The sequence below is a fragment of the Lathamus discolor genome, chromosome 7 (genome assembly GCF_037157495.1).
Source record: "Lathamus discolor isolate bLatDis1 chromosome 7, bLatDis1.hap1, whole genome shotgun sequence".
Taxonomy (NCBI): Eukaryota; Metazoa; Chordata; class Aves; order Psittaciformes; family Psittacidae; genus Lathamus; species Lathamus discolor.
In genome coordinates, this window is record NC_088890.1 from 2,626,630 (window position 1) to 2,647,541 (window position 20,912).

The window sequence follows — 20,912 nt, forward strand, 5'->3', positions numbered from 1 at the left end:
ATTCCCTGTTGGATCCTAATCCACTGCGTCTCTCTTTTACAGGGTGGCATGTATGTTTTTCAACTCTTTGACTACTATGCAGCTAGTGGTGTATGCCTTTTGTGGGTTGCATTCTTTGAATGTATTGCTGTAGCCTGGGTTTATGGTAAGTGAGAATCCTTTCATCTGATACCTTTTGATGAGTCAGGGACGGTTTTGCTAGCCAAACATTTAATCATCAGCCACCCCTGAATCTTCTTCCCAGCAACAGACACATGCCATTTATATAAACTTATGCTGACCTCTCAGAGGCAAATTTGCATCTGGGATGAAGCCAGCCTCCAGTGTTTTTCCACACAAAAATGGTGTATTTTTCCATTGCTAATTAATAAAGGCGCAATTAAGCATTTGCATGTGTTGAGAGATGAGAGTTGAAAGTGTGGCCAGCTGTGAAAATCTCTGTCTCTCAGAGAATTTCCTTTAGAGCTGCAAGGGGAAAGCCAACCACATAGAAAACACAGACAGAAAGCTGACAGAGAGCTGTGTTCTGTCCCAGTATTTTTAGGTGATGCTGGGTACCAGGGTACAGTAGCCTTAGACAGTGGCTGAAAAATGATCAGATAAGTTTGCTGCTTAGGGCTGGTCATTTCCCTTATTCTTCATGTGCTCCATCTCCTTAGACCAGCAGAACAAACACAGCCTTCATTTTCCATCAGTCAGATCTCTGTAGAAGCAGGGCATGCTGTTTGCTGTCATCTCCTTCCCATGGTGATTCCTTTGGCAAGTTCGATGAGAGGCTTGGGAGAGGAGTTGGGGGTGTGATGGGGGCAGGAGGAATTAGCATTGCACTCCTGCATCCAAATAGTAGGGGGTGTAGGGTGAGAGAGCCCCCCAACCTTCTGAAGGAGAAAGCCATCTTGAACTTCCCAGTCGTGGGAAGCATTTGAACAATAGATCTGACATCTTCATTCCCTTTAAACACACCTAGAGAGGAGTGTAGGAAAGCAGCTATAATTCTTCAACCTTTACATGGATTTTCTGTGCACAGCTCTCACAAATGCACTCACTACCCATTACAGGCGCTGATAATATTTATGATGCCATTGAGGACATGATTGGATACAGACCTGGTCCCTGGATGAAATGGAGCTGGATTGTGATCACACCAGTTCTTTGTGTGGTGGGTACTGACCTGTGCTCTTTCACATCTTCCTCCTGCTAGCTCTGAGCCACCTCTTACCGCTTCTCCTTCAAGTGAAGGCTGTTGCATTCAGAGACCAGTTTGCAAAGAGAGGTGATGCTGGATTCTCAGATGTGAGCTTTTAACGTGACAGCTCTCTCAAATTGCACTTGCCTACACTGAAGTGGATTTTTTCTTGGGATTGGCAAAGTATTACATTCCTGACGCAGAGAATTCACTCTCCAAAGAGCAGTCCCTACTTTAAGTGATAGGTCCTCAAGGCCGTTTTAACAAAAAGACTTGAGCAGTCTGAGGCAGATACTCAGCTTGAAGTATTTCATTGACTGGGAAGAACATCCTGGTAAGCTCCTTGCAATGTACAGCAAATATTTGAGCCCTGAAAACGAACAGGCAGTACTGCAGCTGTTCAGCACCATCGCTTCACACTCTGTTGTCAAGCAGCAGATGGTGTAAGCAGATGCAGATGCTCTTTCAATAATTCAAATGTAAGAGTAATTCCCCCATTGGTTTAAAACACATATGGTACCCGTCAGCTCTGCCTTTCACTGCCCCTCTTCCTTAGGGCCAGCGGTAGCACCAGAATCCTACTGCTTTCAGCGTTTTTTGAGCCTCACTTTGTTTTCCTTTCTCATCCACAGGGGTGCTTTATCTTTTCTTTGGCCAAGTACAAACCACTGACCTACAACAAGGTCTACACGTACCCAGACTGGGCAATTGGCCTGGGCTGGGTTCTTGCCCTTTCCTCCATGATCTGCATCCCTATGGTGATGGTCATCCGCATCATACAGTCAGACGGGTCGCTCATTGAGGTAAGAGGAGCCAGTTGTCTGTCCTGAGGAGAAAGGGAGCCTTAACTTGCTGTGTTGTATAGAAAATGAGCACAATGCTTGGAAAACTGCCACCTTGTCCAGGTAGGGCAAAGTTGGCTCTCCTGCAGTGAATGCAAATAAGACTGTTAAAGATCTCCTGTCCTTTGGGCAGACAGTAGAGACAGAACAAGCGTGAAGCCTTCTGTCCTCAGACAAACCCCCAGTGATGTTACTTGCATCCTTCTGCTGTTTCCAGCTGGCAAATCATTGCCTCCACGTGCAGACAAGTGCTGGAGCACTGGGGTGTTTTCGAGTGCCAGCTCTCTTGTCTCCAGCCCTCAGGGACAAGGAAGCACCATCCTGAAAAACACTGAGAAAACAAGAGGCAGACCTGGGTCAAACCTGGCTGTGCAAGAGCTCATTGAATCGCAGGGAAATTCAGATCCCTCTGGTGACTGTGTGACTCTCAGGCACGGCCTTTGCTATGGGGGTCTGAATCAAAGTCAAACCCCTGCCAATGGGCTTCACTTTTGAGCCTTTTTAATTACTTACTTTAATTCCTGATGAATCAAATCAAAACACTGGCTCCAGATTGCTCTGAGCTTTGGAAAAGTTCATATGGGATCCAGACGTGACAGTGCAGATTCTCTCGGGTTTGGCTTTGCAGGCTATCTCTTACCCTTTGCAGCAGAGCTCAGTATGGGTTCCCCTGGCTTGGTTTCCTGCCAGTGGAAAGTTTTTGTACACTGCGCAAGCAGGAAACGGAACAATTCTCTTTTAAGGTTTCAGATTAGTTTTGTTTTTGCCTAATGAGATGGTCTTAAATGCAGCCCAGGGTATTCTTGGAGGAGAAAGTGGGACACTTGGGGTTAGGGAAAAAGAATGAATTGAAAACCCCCAACATTTCCCAGAGCACAAACACTTGCATTTGTTTCCCTCCAAGTGTTAATGGTCTTTTTCAGCTCTGGCCAGAGCCCAGTGTTTATTTTCCTGCCTACATTGTCACCATCTATTGAGAGACAAGTCTAAAAGTAGCCAAAACACTGCTCAAAGACTGTGTTAGGAAAAGAAAGTAAACACTGGTCAGATGCCATTCAGTTCTTCCTTTGTGAACTGAGATGTAGGAGAGAAGTTGCCACTTGGCAATGAATGGCTGGGCTAAAAGGCAGAAGAGCTGTTTCTAAACAAGGATGGAGAAAGCACCTGAGCGTCTGAGCAGCAGCTGCAGCCCAGTGTGCAGGATGCTGGATAAAGCCATGAATACCCTTTCTTGTCTCACTTGCCTGCCTCAAGTCAAGCTCTGCAGCTGACAGGGTCAATGCAGTGCTCCTTAGTGTGGGTCCCGTGGTCCTTGTGGAGCCGTTCGGTATATGATCTGGATTAGATGTTCTCCAGCAGTCCCTTCCAACCCTAATGATACGCACGTCTCTGACAGTTACCATCCGCAACCTTGGATTGCCACATCCTCCATCCTGCACATGGAGACACAGGGGCCCCCATCGGTCTTCTCACCTTGGCTTTTCTCCCTTTCTTGCAGAGGATAAAAGCAGTGGCAGCCCCCAAGGAGGTGAATCGGTGGTCCAAAGAAACAGAGAGTGCCACCCCGTTCTGCCCCAATGGAACTTCGAATGGCGGATTGATCAAGCCAACTCATATCATTGTGGAAACCATGATGTGAGCTCTCTCTGTGAGAGGAGAAACCTGCTTTAACTGCCGTTTACTAACCATAGATTCTTATAGGACCAGGTTTACAGAGCTTTATATTTGCACTAGGATTTATTTTTATTTCTCACAGAGAAAGTTATTTTTTGTGTGTGGTTTTTTTTTTAAGGTTTTGTAAGGTAATCACAGCAGATGCCTCTCCGTAGAGGGAGAGCTTTCATATCAGACTAGACATATTACAGGAATTTACTAGTATTGGGTTTTTTTAAACATATATATCTTTATCTCGAAATACTATACACCTTACCACTTGAATCGATTGTCTTGCCAGCAATACATTCAAGTCTCAGAAAGCAATTTTAGGTGCTGGTATGGTTGGGAGCAGGGTAACCTACAGAACACGCAGAAGGAGCTCTGTTGAGAGATGTGCTTAAACAAAACTAACGCTGTTTGTTTGAAGAGGATTTGTAAAGGTGTAGTATTGCCACCCTCTGGTTCAACTGTGGTAAACGACAGGCTTCAGGGGCACATTAGGGAATGTTGCATTTAGCGCAGTCCCTGAGTAAAGATAGAGCAGGGCAACTGGAGCAGAGAGTTTGCGAGGGAGGCAGAGAAGTTGGGGGTGAAAAGCCTTAGGGCTGTCCCTCCCAAGCACGGCGTTGGGACCCTGTCACACAGATGAGAAGGGGACTTTAGGAAGGCGTTTGCAGGATTTAGCATGGTTCATTCGTTGATTTTTATCTTTATTTTGTTTAGGTTTGGGGGTTTTGTTTTACTCAAGTGAAATGCCTGCAGTTTGTGCGCGAGTGGGGAGGTTGCTCCTGATGCTGTATGCTCAGAGGTATTTGCTCCTGAGTCTCTATCAAAGCATGTTTGAGTGTGGTGGCACTGGTGTAAAGCTGAATTCTGCAAACCAGGAGGGTTTGAAGCAGCTACCCTCTGGGTGCTTCAGATGTTCCCTTGCTCATGTGGACTTTGGTTTTGGGCAGGAAAAGGAAAGAATCCCTTCTAGACTCTGACTGTCCAAAGGTGAACACAAACCAGGTCAAACCCAATAGGAGGAACAGAACCACTCACCTACACCAGGTGTAACCAGTAACAGAGTTGTTAATAATAATAGTAATGAAGATAATAATATCACTCACCAAACAGGTGCTTTTCGTCCATGTATCTCAAAAACGCTTTGCCAAGTTTGGGAACCAGGATTTGCTTTATTTATATGGGGTGGGTTGTTACCTTTGGGGGAACAGACAAAAGGACTAAAAGTCCCTTGTCCTATGTTACTAAATAGCAGCGGTGGACCTAGGGCCCCCAGAATCCTTGCCCATTGTTGGGTTAAACCATGATTTGCATGATATTTTTGAGGGGAGGGGGTGGTAGACATATTTATGAGGTTTATGAATCTTATCCGCTGAAGAAACAGGGCTTTCAGGGTTTTAAGCGAAGGGAACATGTAACACTGAAATATTTTGCCTTTGGTGAGAAGGAATTGTGTACCGTTCCAGGTTAGACTGTGGAGTGAAGAGAAACCACTACAAGGAGTGTACAAATGGGGGTTCTACTTTGTGTGGGCCAGGTGGATGTTTCCATGGGGAATTACTCCATGAAGAATGGCCAAAATGTGGGCAAAAGCCTTTTCGGGGGTTAGTTTTTGGGGGGGTTTGGGGTTTTTTCTCTTTAAACTTGATCAGGTTGTGCTGGGAACAGGTTCTCTGGCGAAACTCAGCCTTTTCTTGTGGGCATTCTCATAGAGAGAGAAGGGTATTTTTCTTCTCATGATACCACAGTTAGGCTTTCCAAAGCTATTTAGTGGAACTGCTTGAGAAAAGCAGAGTTTGTGGCTGCTTATTCTGCTGCCAGCTTAGTCTGTGCGGCAGAGTTTGTCATTTAAACAGAACATATCCAGTTCTTCACATTCCTACACAGCAGTTCACGCATTTCTCCTTGTCCCATGGGCTACCCGGCCGCAGCAGCACAAACACTCAGCGGTGAGCTTGTTGGTTTTCTTTTCTCAGAAAAGGGGTGATTTAAAACTAAGAGATGGACCAAAATAATGTAAAAACAAAAGCGGCTGCATCTGTACCTTTCAAAACCTTGCTAGTTTGAACTTGTACATGTTTTTTTCTGTCAGATAGCTGAGTTGCAGCAGCAAATCCAGCCGTGGCAGAGTTGCTTTTGGTTTCTTTTTCTGGTTGGTGTATGGTGAGAGTTATAAATGAAACATTTCCATAGCTGGAGATGGCGATCATCTCATGGCACCTGATAGGCCAGTGGCAAGAGCCATCCAAAAGTCACTGGGAGGAATTTTCTGAGGTAGTGGGTGCCATTTTGTGCCCAAAATAAAGCATACACCATGCATAGAGGTAATTTGGGGTGTTTTCTAATAGCCTTAAACCATCAAAGCCAAGGAAATGTGATCAGACATAACTCTCTTAGTGGGCTTCAGCTTGGACCCTCATTTTTGAGTTACAGTTAGTGTCTGCAGTAAATGGGCACACTTGCCTGGGTGAAAAGGGAGTACTGGGTTAAGGGAGTTTAACTTAATGGTTTCTGTGAGTGCAGATGAAACACTGATGCTTGATTTTTATTTTTATTTTATATATATGTTGTCATACGACTGTGTTTGAGATACAGTTTGCACGTCACTTTCATGCTATAGACCTAAGATGAGCTTTAGTTTGGAAAAGAAAATGGTTTGGCTACATCCAAGACGTCTCCAGAGAGTGGAGGTGGTGTTTGGCCATCTCCACATTGTGGAGGATGTCTTTGCTTGAAGAACCAGAGGGCTAATACTACACCTTTCAAAGTACAACTACTAGAACCCAGCCCCCTTTGGGTAGAAACTGTGCCATTCAAATCCGTCGCTTCCATGTACCAAGTGAAAACGTCTCGCACGGATGCAACAACCTCATTGAAGCGTTCTCTGTGTCACCATCTCCAGCCCTGCTGTGCTCCTTAGGATGCAGAGGAGGGCTGGGACTCACAAAGAGCTAAGAAATGATGGTTTCTGGAAAACAGCTCCCCTCTCCCCTCTTCCCTCCGACAATAATATAGGTAATTCTAATTGTTTTCTCTGGGGGTTGAGTTCCAATGAGCACACTCACATTTTTACAGTTTTGGTGGTTTTCCTAACACTTTGATCAGATTTCTGAGCTTTTCTTGGTGATAAATTTGCATTTTCAACATGATCCACTGCCAAATTTATTAAAAAACACTTTTTTCCAAAGTCTGTGTTTTCTACCTATTTCTGACTGCAAAGAACACTGATTTCCCCCCTCCCCCCCCCCCCCATTTTACTTGTTTAAACACTTGAGACCTATTTTACCTGTTTTCTGTAAATGAGGAACTCTATATTAAAACGTCATGACTAGTCACGGATGAACTGGTTTGGAGCCAGGGAGTTAATGCGCCTTTGGCATGAGATCTTTAGAACCAGATTCCTGAGTTCAAAACCAGACTGAACCAAGACAAAAACCATATTTCATGTACCTTTGTATTCACGGGCTCTTCTGGGCTTGAAAACAGCAGTTTCAGCAGTGCTTATTTCCAGCTGAACTAAAATCCAGAGATGGTAGAAATGTAAAGGGGAATGTGTATCCCACCGGATTCTCCAACCTGTTTCTTACTTTTCTCAATTCTCCAAACTTTTTCAGTTCACCTGTCACTAGTTATGATCTGACTGAATGAGCATCTATTGTAAGGGACTTTACCAGTAGTTTGTATTTCGGTATTTAAGCAGTATGGTTTCATAAGTAGAACTGGTTTTTTATTGTTGTTACTGTTCTCGTTTCCCTCCTCATCCATAGCTTTCCTTTTCATCTGGTCCAAACAGATCCACACACTTAGATAAGTCCTCTTTAAAGTGTGAGATAGTAGGTCCACAATGGATTTGTTCTTGTGTTGTAAATGAAAACACAAAAGCCTAGGAGCTCTATTGGCCATCTAGAACAATGCTGGTGGTCACCCTGCAGCAGCAGCGCAGCTCCTGGAGTGGAGGGATGTTGGGAAGGGGCTGCTGAAGAGGCTCAGCAAAGCTGATTTTCGCTGCTGTTCTTGTGGAGAGGAGGTAAAGAGGAAAGGGGACGCAGCCTTACAGTTGCTGTAACACAAAAAAAAACCCAACAATCATCAGCAGAGCCTTTAATGTCACCATCAGGATAGCATCTTCTGCAGTGATTTTCAGTCCTGCGTGCATCCTCCTTTCTCAACTGCAGATACTCCTGGTTCCTCTTCTCTGTCTCAGCGTTCAGTAGATCTGAAGACACATGGACATTTCCATTCAATAGGCCTTTTACAAGCCTCCTCTTTAAGTCTGTTTTCATTTGCTCAGGAGACTTCTTACAGTTTCGTTGAGGTCGTGCTTGTCACACTTGGGTTCACAGCTCCCGCGTGTTGCATCCATGGCAAACCTCCATCCGTGGGAGAAGGATCTGAACGTTTTTGACTAACTGATGATTAGCTTCCACGTCTTGTGGTCCCTGCCGGATCACTCATGGAGGCTTAATGTATATAAAATGTTAAATAAGCTGTGCATTGAATGGAGTGGACAAGTTAGTTCAGCAGCTCACGTACACTTGGAAGAAAGATGACCCTGACATCGTTTCCAAGGAGATTCAATGGAAGTTGCTCACTTTCAGTAAAGAGAGAATAAATCTGTGGTTTAAGTAGATTAATAGATGAACTCTTCCACCCTCGTATGCATGCACACAAGTGGGGACACTGCTGCTATTTTTAGGCTATAGATTGTGTGTTTAAGTCTTGCGGAGCTGTTTAGGATGAGGATTGAGGTTTAGGCACCATTTGCCTGCAAACAGCCAACCTGCCAGGGTGTGCAAACGGCCTTTCCTACATTGGAGGTTGTGGAAGACGGAAAGCAGGGATTAAATCCTGGACTGTGCCCCTCCAAGGGAGCCTTAAGGTTGAATGCGAACATGTTCCTGGCTCCTTGTAAGCGCCGCGTGGCTCCTGGTGTGGGAGGCTGGATGTGGTGTGGGATCAGGCAGCCGCCCTGGACTTGTTTTCTCCAACCTCAGCATCCAAAGCCTTGTGGTTAGGATTGACGTGTAGTTGTGTATTTGTATATTTGCATGAGTAAAGGTCAGGACCTGTCAGACTCTCCAGTAGCTTGTTTTATTTCCAGTAGTCAAAGATAAGCTTAAGAAAGCAAGCATTCAGGTGATTCGGTAACACTTGACACCTAAAAAGCATTAACTAGTGCAGAAGAGGCCCCCTGAGCTCCATACTTCAGTCACAAAGATTTGCTATTGGTATCAATGGTCAATTTGACTTTATAGGAAAGTTTGCTCAGGAAAGACTTGAACATAACCAGCACCAGTCCCAGCTGGAAAACTGCCCATTCCGACCTTGCAACCCCACTGGATCATAGCTCTTTTCTGGCACCCCATAATAAACCTGTGTATGGACAATGCTTCTCCACTTAAAAAAGAGAACTAATAATAACCAAAGATCTGAATGTCTGTTCAAAACCAGTAAAAATTAACTTTTTGTGGTGTTTTTCCAGTTGTCAGTGTGAATTGGTGATTTCAATTTACCCATGTCCTAAAACAAGAGCGGAAACAGCTTAAGAGACCATTTGACCACAAAGAAAGAGGCAAGCTCAGCATTTTGCAGGTTGAAAACATTAATAAATCACCCCATTCCACCACCTCTATCCGTCAGAGGTGGGAATCCTCAGTGATGGGGTTTGCAACTGGAAAAGAGCCTGACCCTGCAGGTATTGCTGGTATTGGAATGGCAGAGCCCTTTTGTATCGCTGCTGTGGCTAATTTGAAGCAATCAATTAGTGAAGTGTCAGAAATGAATCGCCAGGAGCTTCACAGCTTTAGGAGTAAAGTAAATGAGAGACAACAGAGAAAGGGGCCATTTTTTGGAGGCTTCCTCCCCATGGTTTGGCTCTGGGCTGCGAAGTGGGACAGTGCTGCTCGCTTCCCCATTTACAGCACAGGGAAACCATGGCTCAGCTTCAGAATCACAGATAAAGGGGGGGGAACTATAGTTAAGTGAAACTTGGTTGTGCTGAGAGCTTTGTGAGCTTTTGTGTGCGTGCATATGTGGGGAAGGCTTCGGTCCTGTAGCGTAGTACATGTTGGCACGATACATATTGTTTCTGAATCTGCTTCTGCAGTTGAGATGTTTAAAGATTTGATTCTTTTTTTCCAATATATAAGATAAATACTAATAATAATTAAAAAAAAAAAAAAAAAGAGAACAGTGGCAAAATCCTGTTGAGAGACTGAAAATAAGACATAGAAACCTGAGGGGGCAAGTTGAGTGTGTCATCTGCTCCTGTCCTGGAAGCCAGTGATGGTCTCTCAGTGCCGCAGCATCCCAGTCCTGTTCTGAAGTGCTCGTTGTTCAATAGGCTGTTGTTTCTATCCCAATGTAATGTTGTGATTGTTACCTGATGACATTGCCAGGGACTTCACATTGTAAGAGGTGGTCCATCATGTTTGATGTATTTGGCTACAATAAACCAGTGGTGTATTTCTTTCTTATTTCAATTCCTAGCAACTGTGACTACAGTAACGTGATGAGTAGCACATACAGCGAGGAGGCCACGGCGACAACGGCCTCCTCCAAAACGTAATTGAACTTTTTTTAATAAAAAAACCTTAAAAATATTTTTAAAACATTTTAAAACCTTTTTTTTTTTTCTCTTTTTTTTCTGTGTGTGTTCCAAAATGGAATATTTGTATTTGAAAAAAAAAAACCAAACCAATCCTGGAGTGTAATTTAATCCTAAACATCCTCCCCCCCAGCCTTTGTGTATATGGTAAATGTTTGTATTTTGCAGTTTCTGTTTTTGCTTTTTAGATAAATAAAATGTATATGGATATTTTTAAGTCATCTTTGCTTTTTTAGATGAGTTTGTAATCACCTTATAACTGAAAATAAAACTTTCCTTTATAAACCAGCTATGCATTTGGATGCTTTTTTCCTGGTCTTTGAGTAGTTCAGTTCTTCCATTAAACCTATTATTTGTTGTGGGGTTGTTGGTTTGGGCTTTTTTTGTCCTTAAATATATATAGATATATATTTTGGGGGTGTGTGTGTGTATATAGATGTGTATATGTGTGTATATACATGTCTATATATATGTGTGTGTGTATACACACACACATAGATATATATGTATGAGCTGCCTCATCTCAGCCGATCCCAAGGTCTGTAGCATCTTGGCTGCATGGCACCACTATGATGAGGCTTGAAACACGTTAGTAAAACCCAATAGAAAGAAAAAGAAAGGAAAACCAGACCAAACCCCAGTTATTTTCCTGGTCATTTCAGGCTCAGTGGTGCCCTATCAGTCAAAGAGATGAAGGTTAAACCAGCAAGGCCTTTCCTTAAGCTCTGATTTAAGGTAGGCAAAGCCTGCATTGCCTGCTCTGAGCAGCCTTGATAGCAACACAGACAACAACTGTTGAAACTGTTTTAACTCAGGTTAAAATACATCATTCACAAAGCCCCAAGTTAAGAGTTCAAAATTAAATAATTAGAGTGAAAATAATTCAAAAAGCCATAAATGCCACAAACTGCTGCCAAAGGGTTTCATCTACCTGCCTTGGGCAGCTGTCACCTACCCATGGCTGTACCCAGCTCCCTCGGTGCATGGGACCCAAGGTGACACGAGGAGGACAGGGCAGCGCATACCGGAGGAGCAGCACCGTGCTGACCTTGTACCTGATGCACAGTCACGTTGCACGGGCGCCTGTTCAACCTGGCTTGGCTCCGCACGCCTTTGGCAGGTCCCCGGTGCCAAGCGTGCGAAGGGCTTTGCTCCGAAGCCTGCGCCCCAGGAGGGCGGCCAGAGATGGGAGATAAAGCTTGTTTACGTGGCAATGATTCCCCAGGTCTAACCAGGAGCATTTCCATACCATGCCCAGGCATTCCCCACTTGGCCATGAAGGGCTGCAAAACCCAGCGCACTCTTCCCTTGCCAGTGAGTGGATATTCCCTATGGCCTTATCCAGGCAGCACCCCAGCCTGCGCTGCCTGTGCTGGGACCATAGGGGCGTCCTAAAGCCCTTTGCAAGAGCAAAGGGAAGAATTCTCAGCGTAGGGACACAAGGAACTATGTTCACAGCCGTCAAATCCTTGGATGTCTGGTTTCAGAGGTGGGATGATTTGAGCAACCTCGTCTAGTGGAAGGTGTCCCTGCCTGTTGCAGGGGGCTGGAACTGGATAAACTTCATGTCCCTTCCAACTGTTCTGTGATAATCTGGCTACAAGAAGTCATCCTCCAGCTGAAAGAGAAAGCCCAAACCAAACGCATTTCATTTGCTTTTATTTAATTAAAAAAAAAAAAAAAAGGAAAAAAGAAAAGAAAGTCAAAGTCATTGCAATCCCATTTAAATACAGAGATTTACAAAGAGGTCCAAAACAGGACTAAAATATTCTTTGAAATGCTGTACTTTTAAATATTGTGCTTTCATAGATACATAAGAAAAATCAGCATATAAAAATACTTTACAAGGAATACACTCTAATATATGGATAAAAATACACATTTAAGTAATGCAGTTCATCTTCATATCATTCAAAATGCATAGGAAGGGATACAAGGACCAAGTTTTTCTTCCTCTTTTTTTTTGTTTTTTTTTTTTAAAGCCTTTAATAAAAGTCTTCATTAAAAACCTATGAGAGCTTCCACTGCTCAGAATATTGCATATAAAACCACTTTCAGCTGCACTGTCAATGCTCCACAGTATCAATTATGGCACATTATCTAGTAGTGGCAGCAATGGTATGGGATATTGCATACTCCAAGAGAAAATGGCTACAACGACAACTAGCTGGATGGGGCCGGGCACGTGTCTGGAAGAAACACCCTGATACGTTGCATCATAAAGTGCTAATACGTGAAAGGTGGCAGGCGGATGAGGACACCGATGCAGACATCGTGGCCCCTCTTCCCCATGGGGCTGGGGGCTCCTGGGAGGGAACAGGGGAGCGACCGTGGGGCATCATGCTTGCAAAGCCGCGGAAAGGCCAGCAACAGGCAAAGGGGGGTGGACCAGGGACGAGCAGCCAAGCCCATGTGGACACACACAGAGCCCAAGCCCACACAGGACACGGGACACAACCTCCATCTAACGAAGGGCTTCTCATGCCACTGCCTGATAGGAGACAATGAGGTTTTACTAACTCGAAACATCAGGGGCAGCCCTGGGAAGATCACTGTTCTTCAAGCTATTCACTTGTGGGCACAGGCCAGGTTTGCAAGCAAGAGAGATCTCCATCAAGCCCAGAGAAACGAGGTGGATGGGGATTTGGGCAGGAAATTCAAGGCTTTTAGCCTTGACTATGGCCTTCTGCTCTCTAATAACTACTCCAGCATAGGAAACCACATCACTCATGAGAACTGATAGCAGTATGAGGTGCTGCATCCCACTGCAGGGAGAGCCAACCCCGCTGGGGAGCATGGACAAGGGGTGGCAAGAGGCAGCTACAAATACTGTTTTGAACCAGAATTGCATCACCACTCTAAAGCACGTTTTGAAATGTCTTTTCAACAGGGCTCTCCATGGCCCCGCACTGGGAGTGCAAGGGGATGCAGAACTCAATTTATCAATCAGGAGTGTTTAAAGGATGGAGCACAACAGAAAAGGCGTTTCAGTCTTGCTGTATGTGATAAACCAAGCAAACAAGAAAGAAAATAGCACCATGTGTGTTTATAGGATGGCCAAGGCCCTCCAAGTGAGGGGGATGTTGGAGGCAGGACCCCGCACACCCCAATGCCATGGGGGATGGCTGTGGATGCTCCTTCCTCCCACCAGCAGCTCACCCCATCACTGCCTGTGGCCCGAGATGCACATCCAGTTCTGTCCTTCCCAGCACTATTTGGCGGTCTGAAGACCCACCTCCCTACCTGCAGGTTATGGTACACACAGCATTTACAAATACCAGTGCAAAAAAACAGGAAAAACACCCCAAATACCACACTGGCTCAGCGGAGGCCCTGGGCATCGTCTGCTCCTGCTGCTCAGAGGGTCTGGATGCTCGCCTTGACTTCGGTACCGTGGGCTACCTGTGTTGGCAGCTCTCTGGTCCCCTCCTGGGGAGTATTGGCAGCCAGTGCCAAGGGGTTCCGGCTAATCACCAGGTCCAGCTTATCTCCAGCCTCCGAAATCAGGGGAACAGCCAGACAGCAGTCAAAGTCTCTCGTTCGGATGCGGTTTACCTGCCGGGATGGGTTTAGGATGTGCCATGGGGAGGAACAACAGAAAGACCATGTTTGTTAGTCAGAAATGGCAAGGTTGGTGAAAACACACAGCCCTGATTCCGAGTTCAGAGCAAAGAGGGGTACCCCTTCAGGGAGAGCGCATCCTTCCTTAGGTGAGCAATGATGCAGTAACTGGTAGAAGGAAGGAGAAAATAATGTCTGGATCAGGCATAAACCCTGACCCCCAGTGTCTGGACCAGTATGACCAGTATTAAAACACTGCAAGGCTCAAAACCAGTTCTCCAGTACAAGCCTGTAGGAGAAAGGTTGCCATTTTCCATGATTTTTTTGCCATCATGACTTTTACTGCCCTTAACTCTGTGATGCAGGGTGCTCAGGGCCAAGAAAACCAACCCAGCTCAGACCATGAGGCTTCTGCCAACCACTTCCCAGCTCAGCCAGCAGGACATTGAGACTGTACTGAACAGTTTCTGCTTCTCCTCTGCCCATTTACATCCCTGCTGTCAGAGGAGTCTGGATGCATTTCACATGGGCTCAGAAGGCGGCTGCAAATTCTCCCTGCAGGCTTCAGCAGTGAAAGCACTTCTACTACTGTCACTTGCAGACCTTCAGGCACGTTTCTAGGCTGGGTTATCTGCAAGAACTACCCCAGCTCTGTCACCTGCATCTGCCAGAGCACTTGGGCTTGGTGCCACAACAGCTCCGGGACGGAGGGGGCTGGCAAACAGCATGGGGAGGGGAAGCAGGGAAGGGAGAAAGGAATTTCCCACCCACCTTTGGAGCGAACATAACCCCTGGGGCCACGCGTTGCTTCCTTGTCTGGGTAAGCGCTGAACGAGTCCATGCAACCCTTCCATCCAAAACCCCTTCCCAGCATTAGTGCATGCCCATGGAGCTGGGCTCTGTGACGGTAGCAGTGTCCCCCTGCCCTAACCGGTGTCCACACAGCTGACCCCAATAATGCTTCTTACAGTGTAGTAACTAAGAAGTTCTAGACCACATATAGACAAGGACAGACAAGCCACCAGTGTGCTCTGCCTTTGGACTATGCCAGCCAAGCAGTTCCAGTGCAGAAATGCCATTAGTGCAATGCCGTGCTCCAGCTAGTCCATCCATAGGGTTGTTACAGCAGGGACGAGGCGTTTGACTGGCCTTCATGCACATCATCATGCCCATAATCAGCAGCCCCATGAGGCATCCTCAGCAATGCCTCTCTGTACTTCTTGATGGCAGTTGCCTGAACCGGGTCTGCAAGCCCTCAGCCACAACTCCACATGTCAACACGATGCCAATCGCCTTGTCTTCTTGTAGGTGTAAGCCGTGCAGCTCAGCATGTGGAAGGGGGGTGTTGAAAGTCTTCATGCTGCTCTGTTTGGGATTTCGGGCACACCTCCCAGAGCCCTTGGCACTCGTAAGAAAGCGACACATCCAACATTCAACAGAAAGGCAGCCCAGAGCCTAATTAGCTTCTTGTTCATTCTTGCACCATCTTTTATTTGAAGCCGAGAAGGAATAATTGTATAGCAGCCAACTGGCTAGAGACCATAACAAGCTTAAACAAGGTTCCCCGCAGCGCTGCGAGTCCTCCAGTTACCTGATGTACATAATTTATTGGCTCTAATCCTACTGCTGACAACCCCCGCCTAGAAATCAGTCAAACGGAGCATCTTTCTGAGTGTTCCCAAACATGGTCACAATATCTGCATTTCCAAATGGGGGCAGGTTTTCCACTTTCTCAGTTGCTGTTTGAGTTGCCCCAAAGCAAGAATAGCTGGTTTTCATCCATCTAAAGCTCCTCTCCAACCTCCAAAACTCACCATGCTCTTACTGTCCCTCTGGTAGTCTGATATGCCCCAGTCATATTTATTACAGACTGCCTGTGAGCAGAGCTTTTATTCTGTTTCTACATCAGCTGTTCCAGTTCGAGCATCTTTCAAAGGAAAATATCCATGAAAAACACTTGGCTTCCTAGAAAACTCTTTCAGTTGTGAAAGGCATGCACAGAACCTTATGAACACCACTTGGCTCCTCCACATGGGGCTTCACAGGAACACATTGGTCAATACAGCTTAGTTCATCCAAAAATCACCCTCTTACATGATAGTAAAAGGACCAAGGGTGAAGAGAGGAAGCATCACACCTTTTTGGTTGTTTTGAGCTCCCCAAGCTCAAAAAAGCCAGTGCCAGGACAGGCAGTGTCCTGGAGGAGGTGTAACCTAGGGGTACCACCTAGTGATTTCTCATTATGAAACACAGGTCTCATTGAGTGCTTGGTGGCTAAGAGCTCACCTAGTTGGCTAACTATTACCTTTCATTAAAGTTAGTGCTGCCATGGATGGGTCTCACTTCTCTCTTCCTCTCAGCCACTCATTCACTCCGTCCCAGCCTCCAGAACTGCATTTTGCATTTATTACCTGAAGCACTCTGTCATATGGCTTGAGGCCACACTGATCTGCTGGCCCATCCGGACGGACCATATTTACATAGACACCTTTTTCTAACAAGCCATCCGACACACTGAATCCAAAGTCTTCACTCTCCGGGTCTTTGTGGAGTGTCATCTGGAGGGGCAGAAAGAGAAAACAAGAGTTTTAATGCACCAGAGGAAGGAGGAGGTAAAGCAGATTGAGCCTTATTTACCAGACACCATCACCTTTGGTAGATCACATGGAGAAGTGCTCGGGCGACTGGCATACAACCAGCCACACAGCACTCCCTCTCCTTTGAATGTGGAAGGAAACACAGGCAGTGTAACACAGAGAGCTGCTGTATTTCACCCAAAGAGCAGCAAACCAAGTGTTGTTAATAGAGCATCACCTTCGCCAGCCCAGGTTATGCTGTGCATCCTCGGTGTATGCCACAGCACATGAAAAACCAACATGTTCACGTGGAATTTTCAGTGTAGTGTGTCAAATGTAAAGACAGCTTGCTCTGAACACATCACTCAGCAGGAACTTCTAAACTTCCCTGTTCTTTTCAGATAATTCCTATCAATAAATGCTGATGTACTGAGGACAAGAAACAGGTAATCTCATCACCCTTCCCTTGAGCATGTCACACGTTTTGGCGTTGTCTAAAGGAGCTGGAAGCGTATCTTGCCATGGATAACACTGGGAGCCAAGAACAACTCATCCCCCAACACCACCAAAATCTCCCATTGCCTCCCATGAAGTAGAAGTGCAACTCTTCCATGGGGCTCTAACTCCATCACTGTGCTCTTGGCTGGATAAGCCTCATGGATGTGCAGCCCTTGGGAAGGACAGGGCCCAGGATGATGCACAGGAGCAGCTCTCCTGGCCTCAACCTCATCTGCAAAACCAGCCAACACGAGGTGCTCAAGCAGAAGGAAGAGTCACCCTATACCATGCCTAACTACACAGCTCCCTCCTTCAGGTATGAAGGAGTTTTATTTAAAGACACATTTGCCATGCCCTGAAGGACAAGAGCAGATCGAACATCAGAAGCTGTTTTTTCCAGCTCCCATAACTGCAGGTTTCACTCTGAAGTCACAAGAGGAAAGAAAAAGGCAGTCAAATGTTTTGAAACCTTTCTAGCTTCCTCCCCTGCTTGCATCCTGCATCAGCAGCTTCTACACTTAATTAGTTTCCTAATCACTGCTGCCTTGCACCATGCTTAAACTGGCTGTGTTCAGCTGGGTACTGAATTCAAACAAGCATCCCATTGCTGAAGAACACACCTTCAGGAAAGGCTGGAACGGAGTGGAAGGGGAGGGAAAAAAGTAATTTTTTAGTTATTTATTATATAAAACGTGCCCTACTGAACTGGAAAAGGGTCGATGGGTCTCCACGGGGCCATACTTTGAGCTTTCTTACTTGTATCTGTAGCAGCAATTAATGAACTCCAGAACACAAGGACCTGGAAATCTCATCTAATAAAGCGAAAGAGGAAAGCACAGATTTGAACCCATGGCAGCTAAACCCTGTTACTCTCCTGAAGAGACCCCTTCACCTTCAGCTGACCCTCTGCAAACCTTTGCTGCAGACTTTGGTGGGGGCCAGCTTTAACAAGGAACACTTTCAGGGGGTTCTCCAAACAAAGGAGATCTTCTACAGGGTTCAAAGCTTCTACAGCTGTAACCATCGAGGTTCTGCAGTGCCGCAGCAAGAGCAACCCTTGGCAACACAAACCTTGTGAAACTCGAGGGGGGTAGGGGACATGATTTCCTGCATCTCCTTCTCGATCTTCTTCACATCCAGGTTCCTCTCGTTCTTCTTGGCAGGCGAGCTGCTGCTCTCAGTCTGTCCATCCTCACAGCTGGCGTTTGCCTTCCTCAACGGGCTCAGTCCCGATGGGTTGACAGAATCCAGGAGCAGCTTGCTGCTGTCCAAGCCCAGGTTGTGCACACTCCCTGTCATGATGGATGCCTGTAGGGTGAGGGCACAAAGTCACTCAGCTGAGCCAGCAGCGGGAAGAGATGGACCACGCGGCAACAAAAGCAGCAGACACACCAACAAGGTGGCAGCATTGCTCTCATGCATCAGAAAGTAAGTACCAAGAAGCTCTTCCAGTTGGCTATAAAAGCCATTTCCAGACCTCAGGAGCCTGCTGCCACATCTACCGCTGACCTGCTGTTTGCTCTCCACCCCAGCACAGAACTTTATCTCAGAAGGAAGAATCTGTGAAGCATCTCCCTGTTTTCTGATGACCCCTTCTACACAAACAGGGGCAAACAGGCTGCATCTTGTACAGGAACCTTCTTGGTAGTCAAGGATGAACATCCCAATCTCAGGGGGCTCCAGTGTTTGCTGGGCTTTCCCCTGCAGGCTGCAGCTCACACAGGGCTGGCAATGGCCCAGGGGAAGCAATAGCTTGGACTCCACTGAGGCCAATTCAGTAGAGAGATTAGGATTTTATCTGTCAGTAAATGGGAGCTGTCACTGAGGAAAACTGAGTTAAAAATATGAAATTAAGTAGTATTTAAGCCTGGTCATCCCTGATAACATCCATTAAAAGATGGCCCTAAGTAGATTCTACTCCATTTGGCAATGCTTTTCACTAATGAGATTACATTGATCAAAGCTAACAAAGGAGTCAAGAATCCAGTCTGTGGAACCTCAACTGGCTCCAGGTCACAGAGTCCATTTAAACAGCGTAATGAAAACTGTCATTTCGGAGTTTAGGCTCCAAGGGTCTGCAGTCCCATTAAACGTCAAAAGGTAGAAGGGAAAAAAAGGGAAAGGTGGGGAGCAGACAGCAAAATTCTGCAGTGTTAAACTTGACAAGTCAAAGAGCAACTGCTCCTGTGCACGGGGTAAACAGCATCTCACTAAACCTCTAATGAAGGCCTCCCAGCTCTTTGCTCCAAGCTGGAACAAAGGCGAACAAAGCAAAGTGTGGTGGCAGGATGAAAATGCCAGGACTCCCCACCCTATTCCCAAACACAACCTTTTAGCTTTGTGCTTTTCAGGTCTTCACACAAAAATGACGTAACCAGTTTGAGCTTGGCCAAAACCCCCAAACCTGCTACGTGCTGGAAGGATGTGGACTTACCCCATATTGAAACACAGATTAAAAATCATCATTACAGCCAAACAGGGTCTGCTTGTTCAGTGAGCTCAGGCAGCCTCAACGCACCCCAGGGTGCTGTGCCATGCTGTACCAACACCGGCACCACAAAGCCAGTGAGGAGACAGAAAGGTCTTTGCACGTTGTGCTACTGTCCTCCCTCACACCCTATAGGTGCCATAACCAGCCAGTACCCAGGAGCATTCACCTCCTTTCCTACCTTCAAGGCACTGAGATACTCCTTGCAGCATCATAAACAATTTGCTGGGTGCTTCGGCTTAAGGGCAAGCGGCAGAAAGGACAATTCCAGGCTTCTCCAGCCTGTGGCTGCCCTGCATTGTTTTTCCCCACGTCTTGGCTGCCCTCAAAGCAAAGCAGGGACAGGTGCTCCACCAGACGTACTGGAAAAAGCCTGTTTCTACCCACACCCCATAGTCTCAAAGTGGATTGCTACTGTGTGTGAACCCGTTTCCAGGCTATCTTGGGTCATCTTGAATGACTCTCATTGTTTTAGTTTTTTAAAGCATTGCTGTAACTGTCAAAGCTCCAAAGCCTTGAAACAGGATCTCTGCACTATGGATCCCTGGAAAATGAAAGGGATTGGGCACAAGGATGTTTTCTCTATCCTGACATTTCACAGTCTAACAAATCCCCTCTTTCACATTTAGGTGCCAGCCATTATGTGTTGATTGATTGATGACTTGGCATCGCAAGTGAAGATTTGTAGAAGAGAAAAACATCTATGCATCATTTCAGAGGGGTACCTTTTCCTTAAGCATTCAACAACAGTTGAACAGCAAGGCTGAGAGCAGCTGCCTAAACTCATTTCTACATACATTCAGGTCCAGGAAACAAGTGATTAAAGGAAGAGGTTACAGTTTGTGGGGTTTGTTGTGTTGGTTTGTTCTTTGTTAAATCAGCACTTTCTTAAGCAGTTAAGATAATAAATACAGGGGGTTGTGTTTCAACACAATGAATTTACTTGAGATTTCCTCCCCCACTTACAGTTGGGAAGGATCAAGGAGGAAAGAACAATTAGTAAGTCCTTTGTCACCGCACAGACCAAAACAGGACTTTCCTTTTCCACCTCCACTTACTCAGAAATTGCCTTTTTCTCTCTGAAGCCTGAGAGATGCAATTGTGCACAAACACAGCCCCACCGGGGGTGATGGAGGGCACGACCCGGTGAGCTCTCTCTGGCCCTTGGCGCACAGAAGGCAAGGGGAGAGATGAGCTCACGGGGTCCTGCTCCTTCTTTTAGGCTGCAGGAGCTGAGTCAGGGAGGGGAGCAGCACAGGTCCCATCCTGCTGGGCAGGTTTGCTTCCTGCTGCTCCACAGTCTTGAGGGGGGCCTTTATTTGCATCGCACACCTTAGAAATCCAGGCTCCTTATCCTATAACCGGACACAATAACACGACCTCCAAAGCATTTTGGATAAAGAAAAGAGAAAGTGGCTTGTGAAGAGAGGAAACACCTTTATTTCTGCAGGAAGCAATTACTTTCTCAGATTTTTCCATGGGGAAGCCCGGC

At 46.1% G+C, this 20,912-nt stretch overlaps 2 protein-coding genes across 14 annotated transcripts in view; one reads left to right on the plus strand and one right to left on the minus strand.

The window, feature by feature from the left end:
• SLC6A6 (solute carrier family 6 member 6) overlaps window positions 1-10,585 on the plus strand; it is a 163,686-nt gene extending 153,101 nt beyond the window's left edge. For all 12 annotated transcript variants that reach the window (XM_065687497.1, XM_065687498.1, XM_065687496.1 and 9 more), the window contains 4 exons: window positions 43-145; window positions 1,059-1,159; window positions 1,819-1,989; window positions 3,527-10,585. In XM_065687497.1, the coding sequence (XP_065543569.1) occupies window positions 43-145; window positions 1,059-1,159; window positions 1,819-1,989; window positions 3,527-3,667 (516 nt within the window). In that variant the 3' untranslated portion in view covers window positions 3,668-10,585. The remainder of the gene's footprint in view (window positions 1-42; window positions 146-1,058; window positions 1,160-1,818; window positions 1,990-3,526) is intronic.
• A 1,428-nt stretch (window positions 10,586-12,013) lies between these two features.
• The window catches only part of GRIP2 (glutamate receptor interacting protein 2), a 242,594-nt gene continuing 233,695 nt past the window's right edge, over window positions 12,014-20,912 (minus strand). The window contains exons 22-24 of one of the 2 annotated variants that reach the window (XM_065687418.1): window positions 18,004-18,240; window positions 16,270-16,416; window positions 12,014-13,852 (exon numbers count right to left, since the gene is read on the minus strand). In XM_065687418.1, coding sequence (XP_065543490.1) covers window positions 13,655-13,852; window positions 16,270-16,416; window positions 18,004-18,240 — 582 coding nt within the window. In that variant the 3' untranslated portion in view covers window positions 12,014-13,654. Of the gene's footprint in view, window positions 14,027-14,629; window positions 16,417-18,003; window positions 18,241-20,912 lie in introns of both variants that reach the window. The other variant, XR_010614346.1, reaches the window with a different exon arrangement.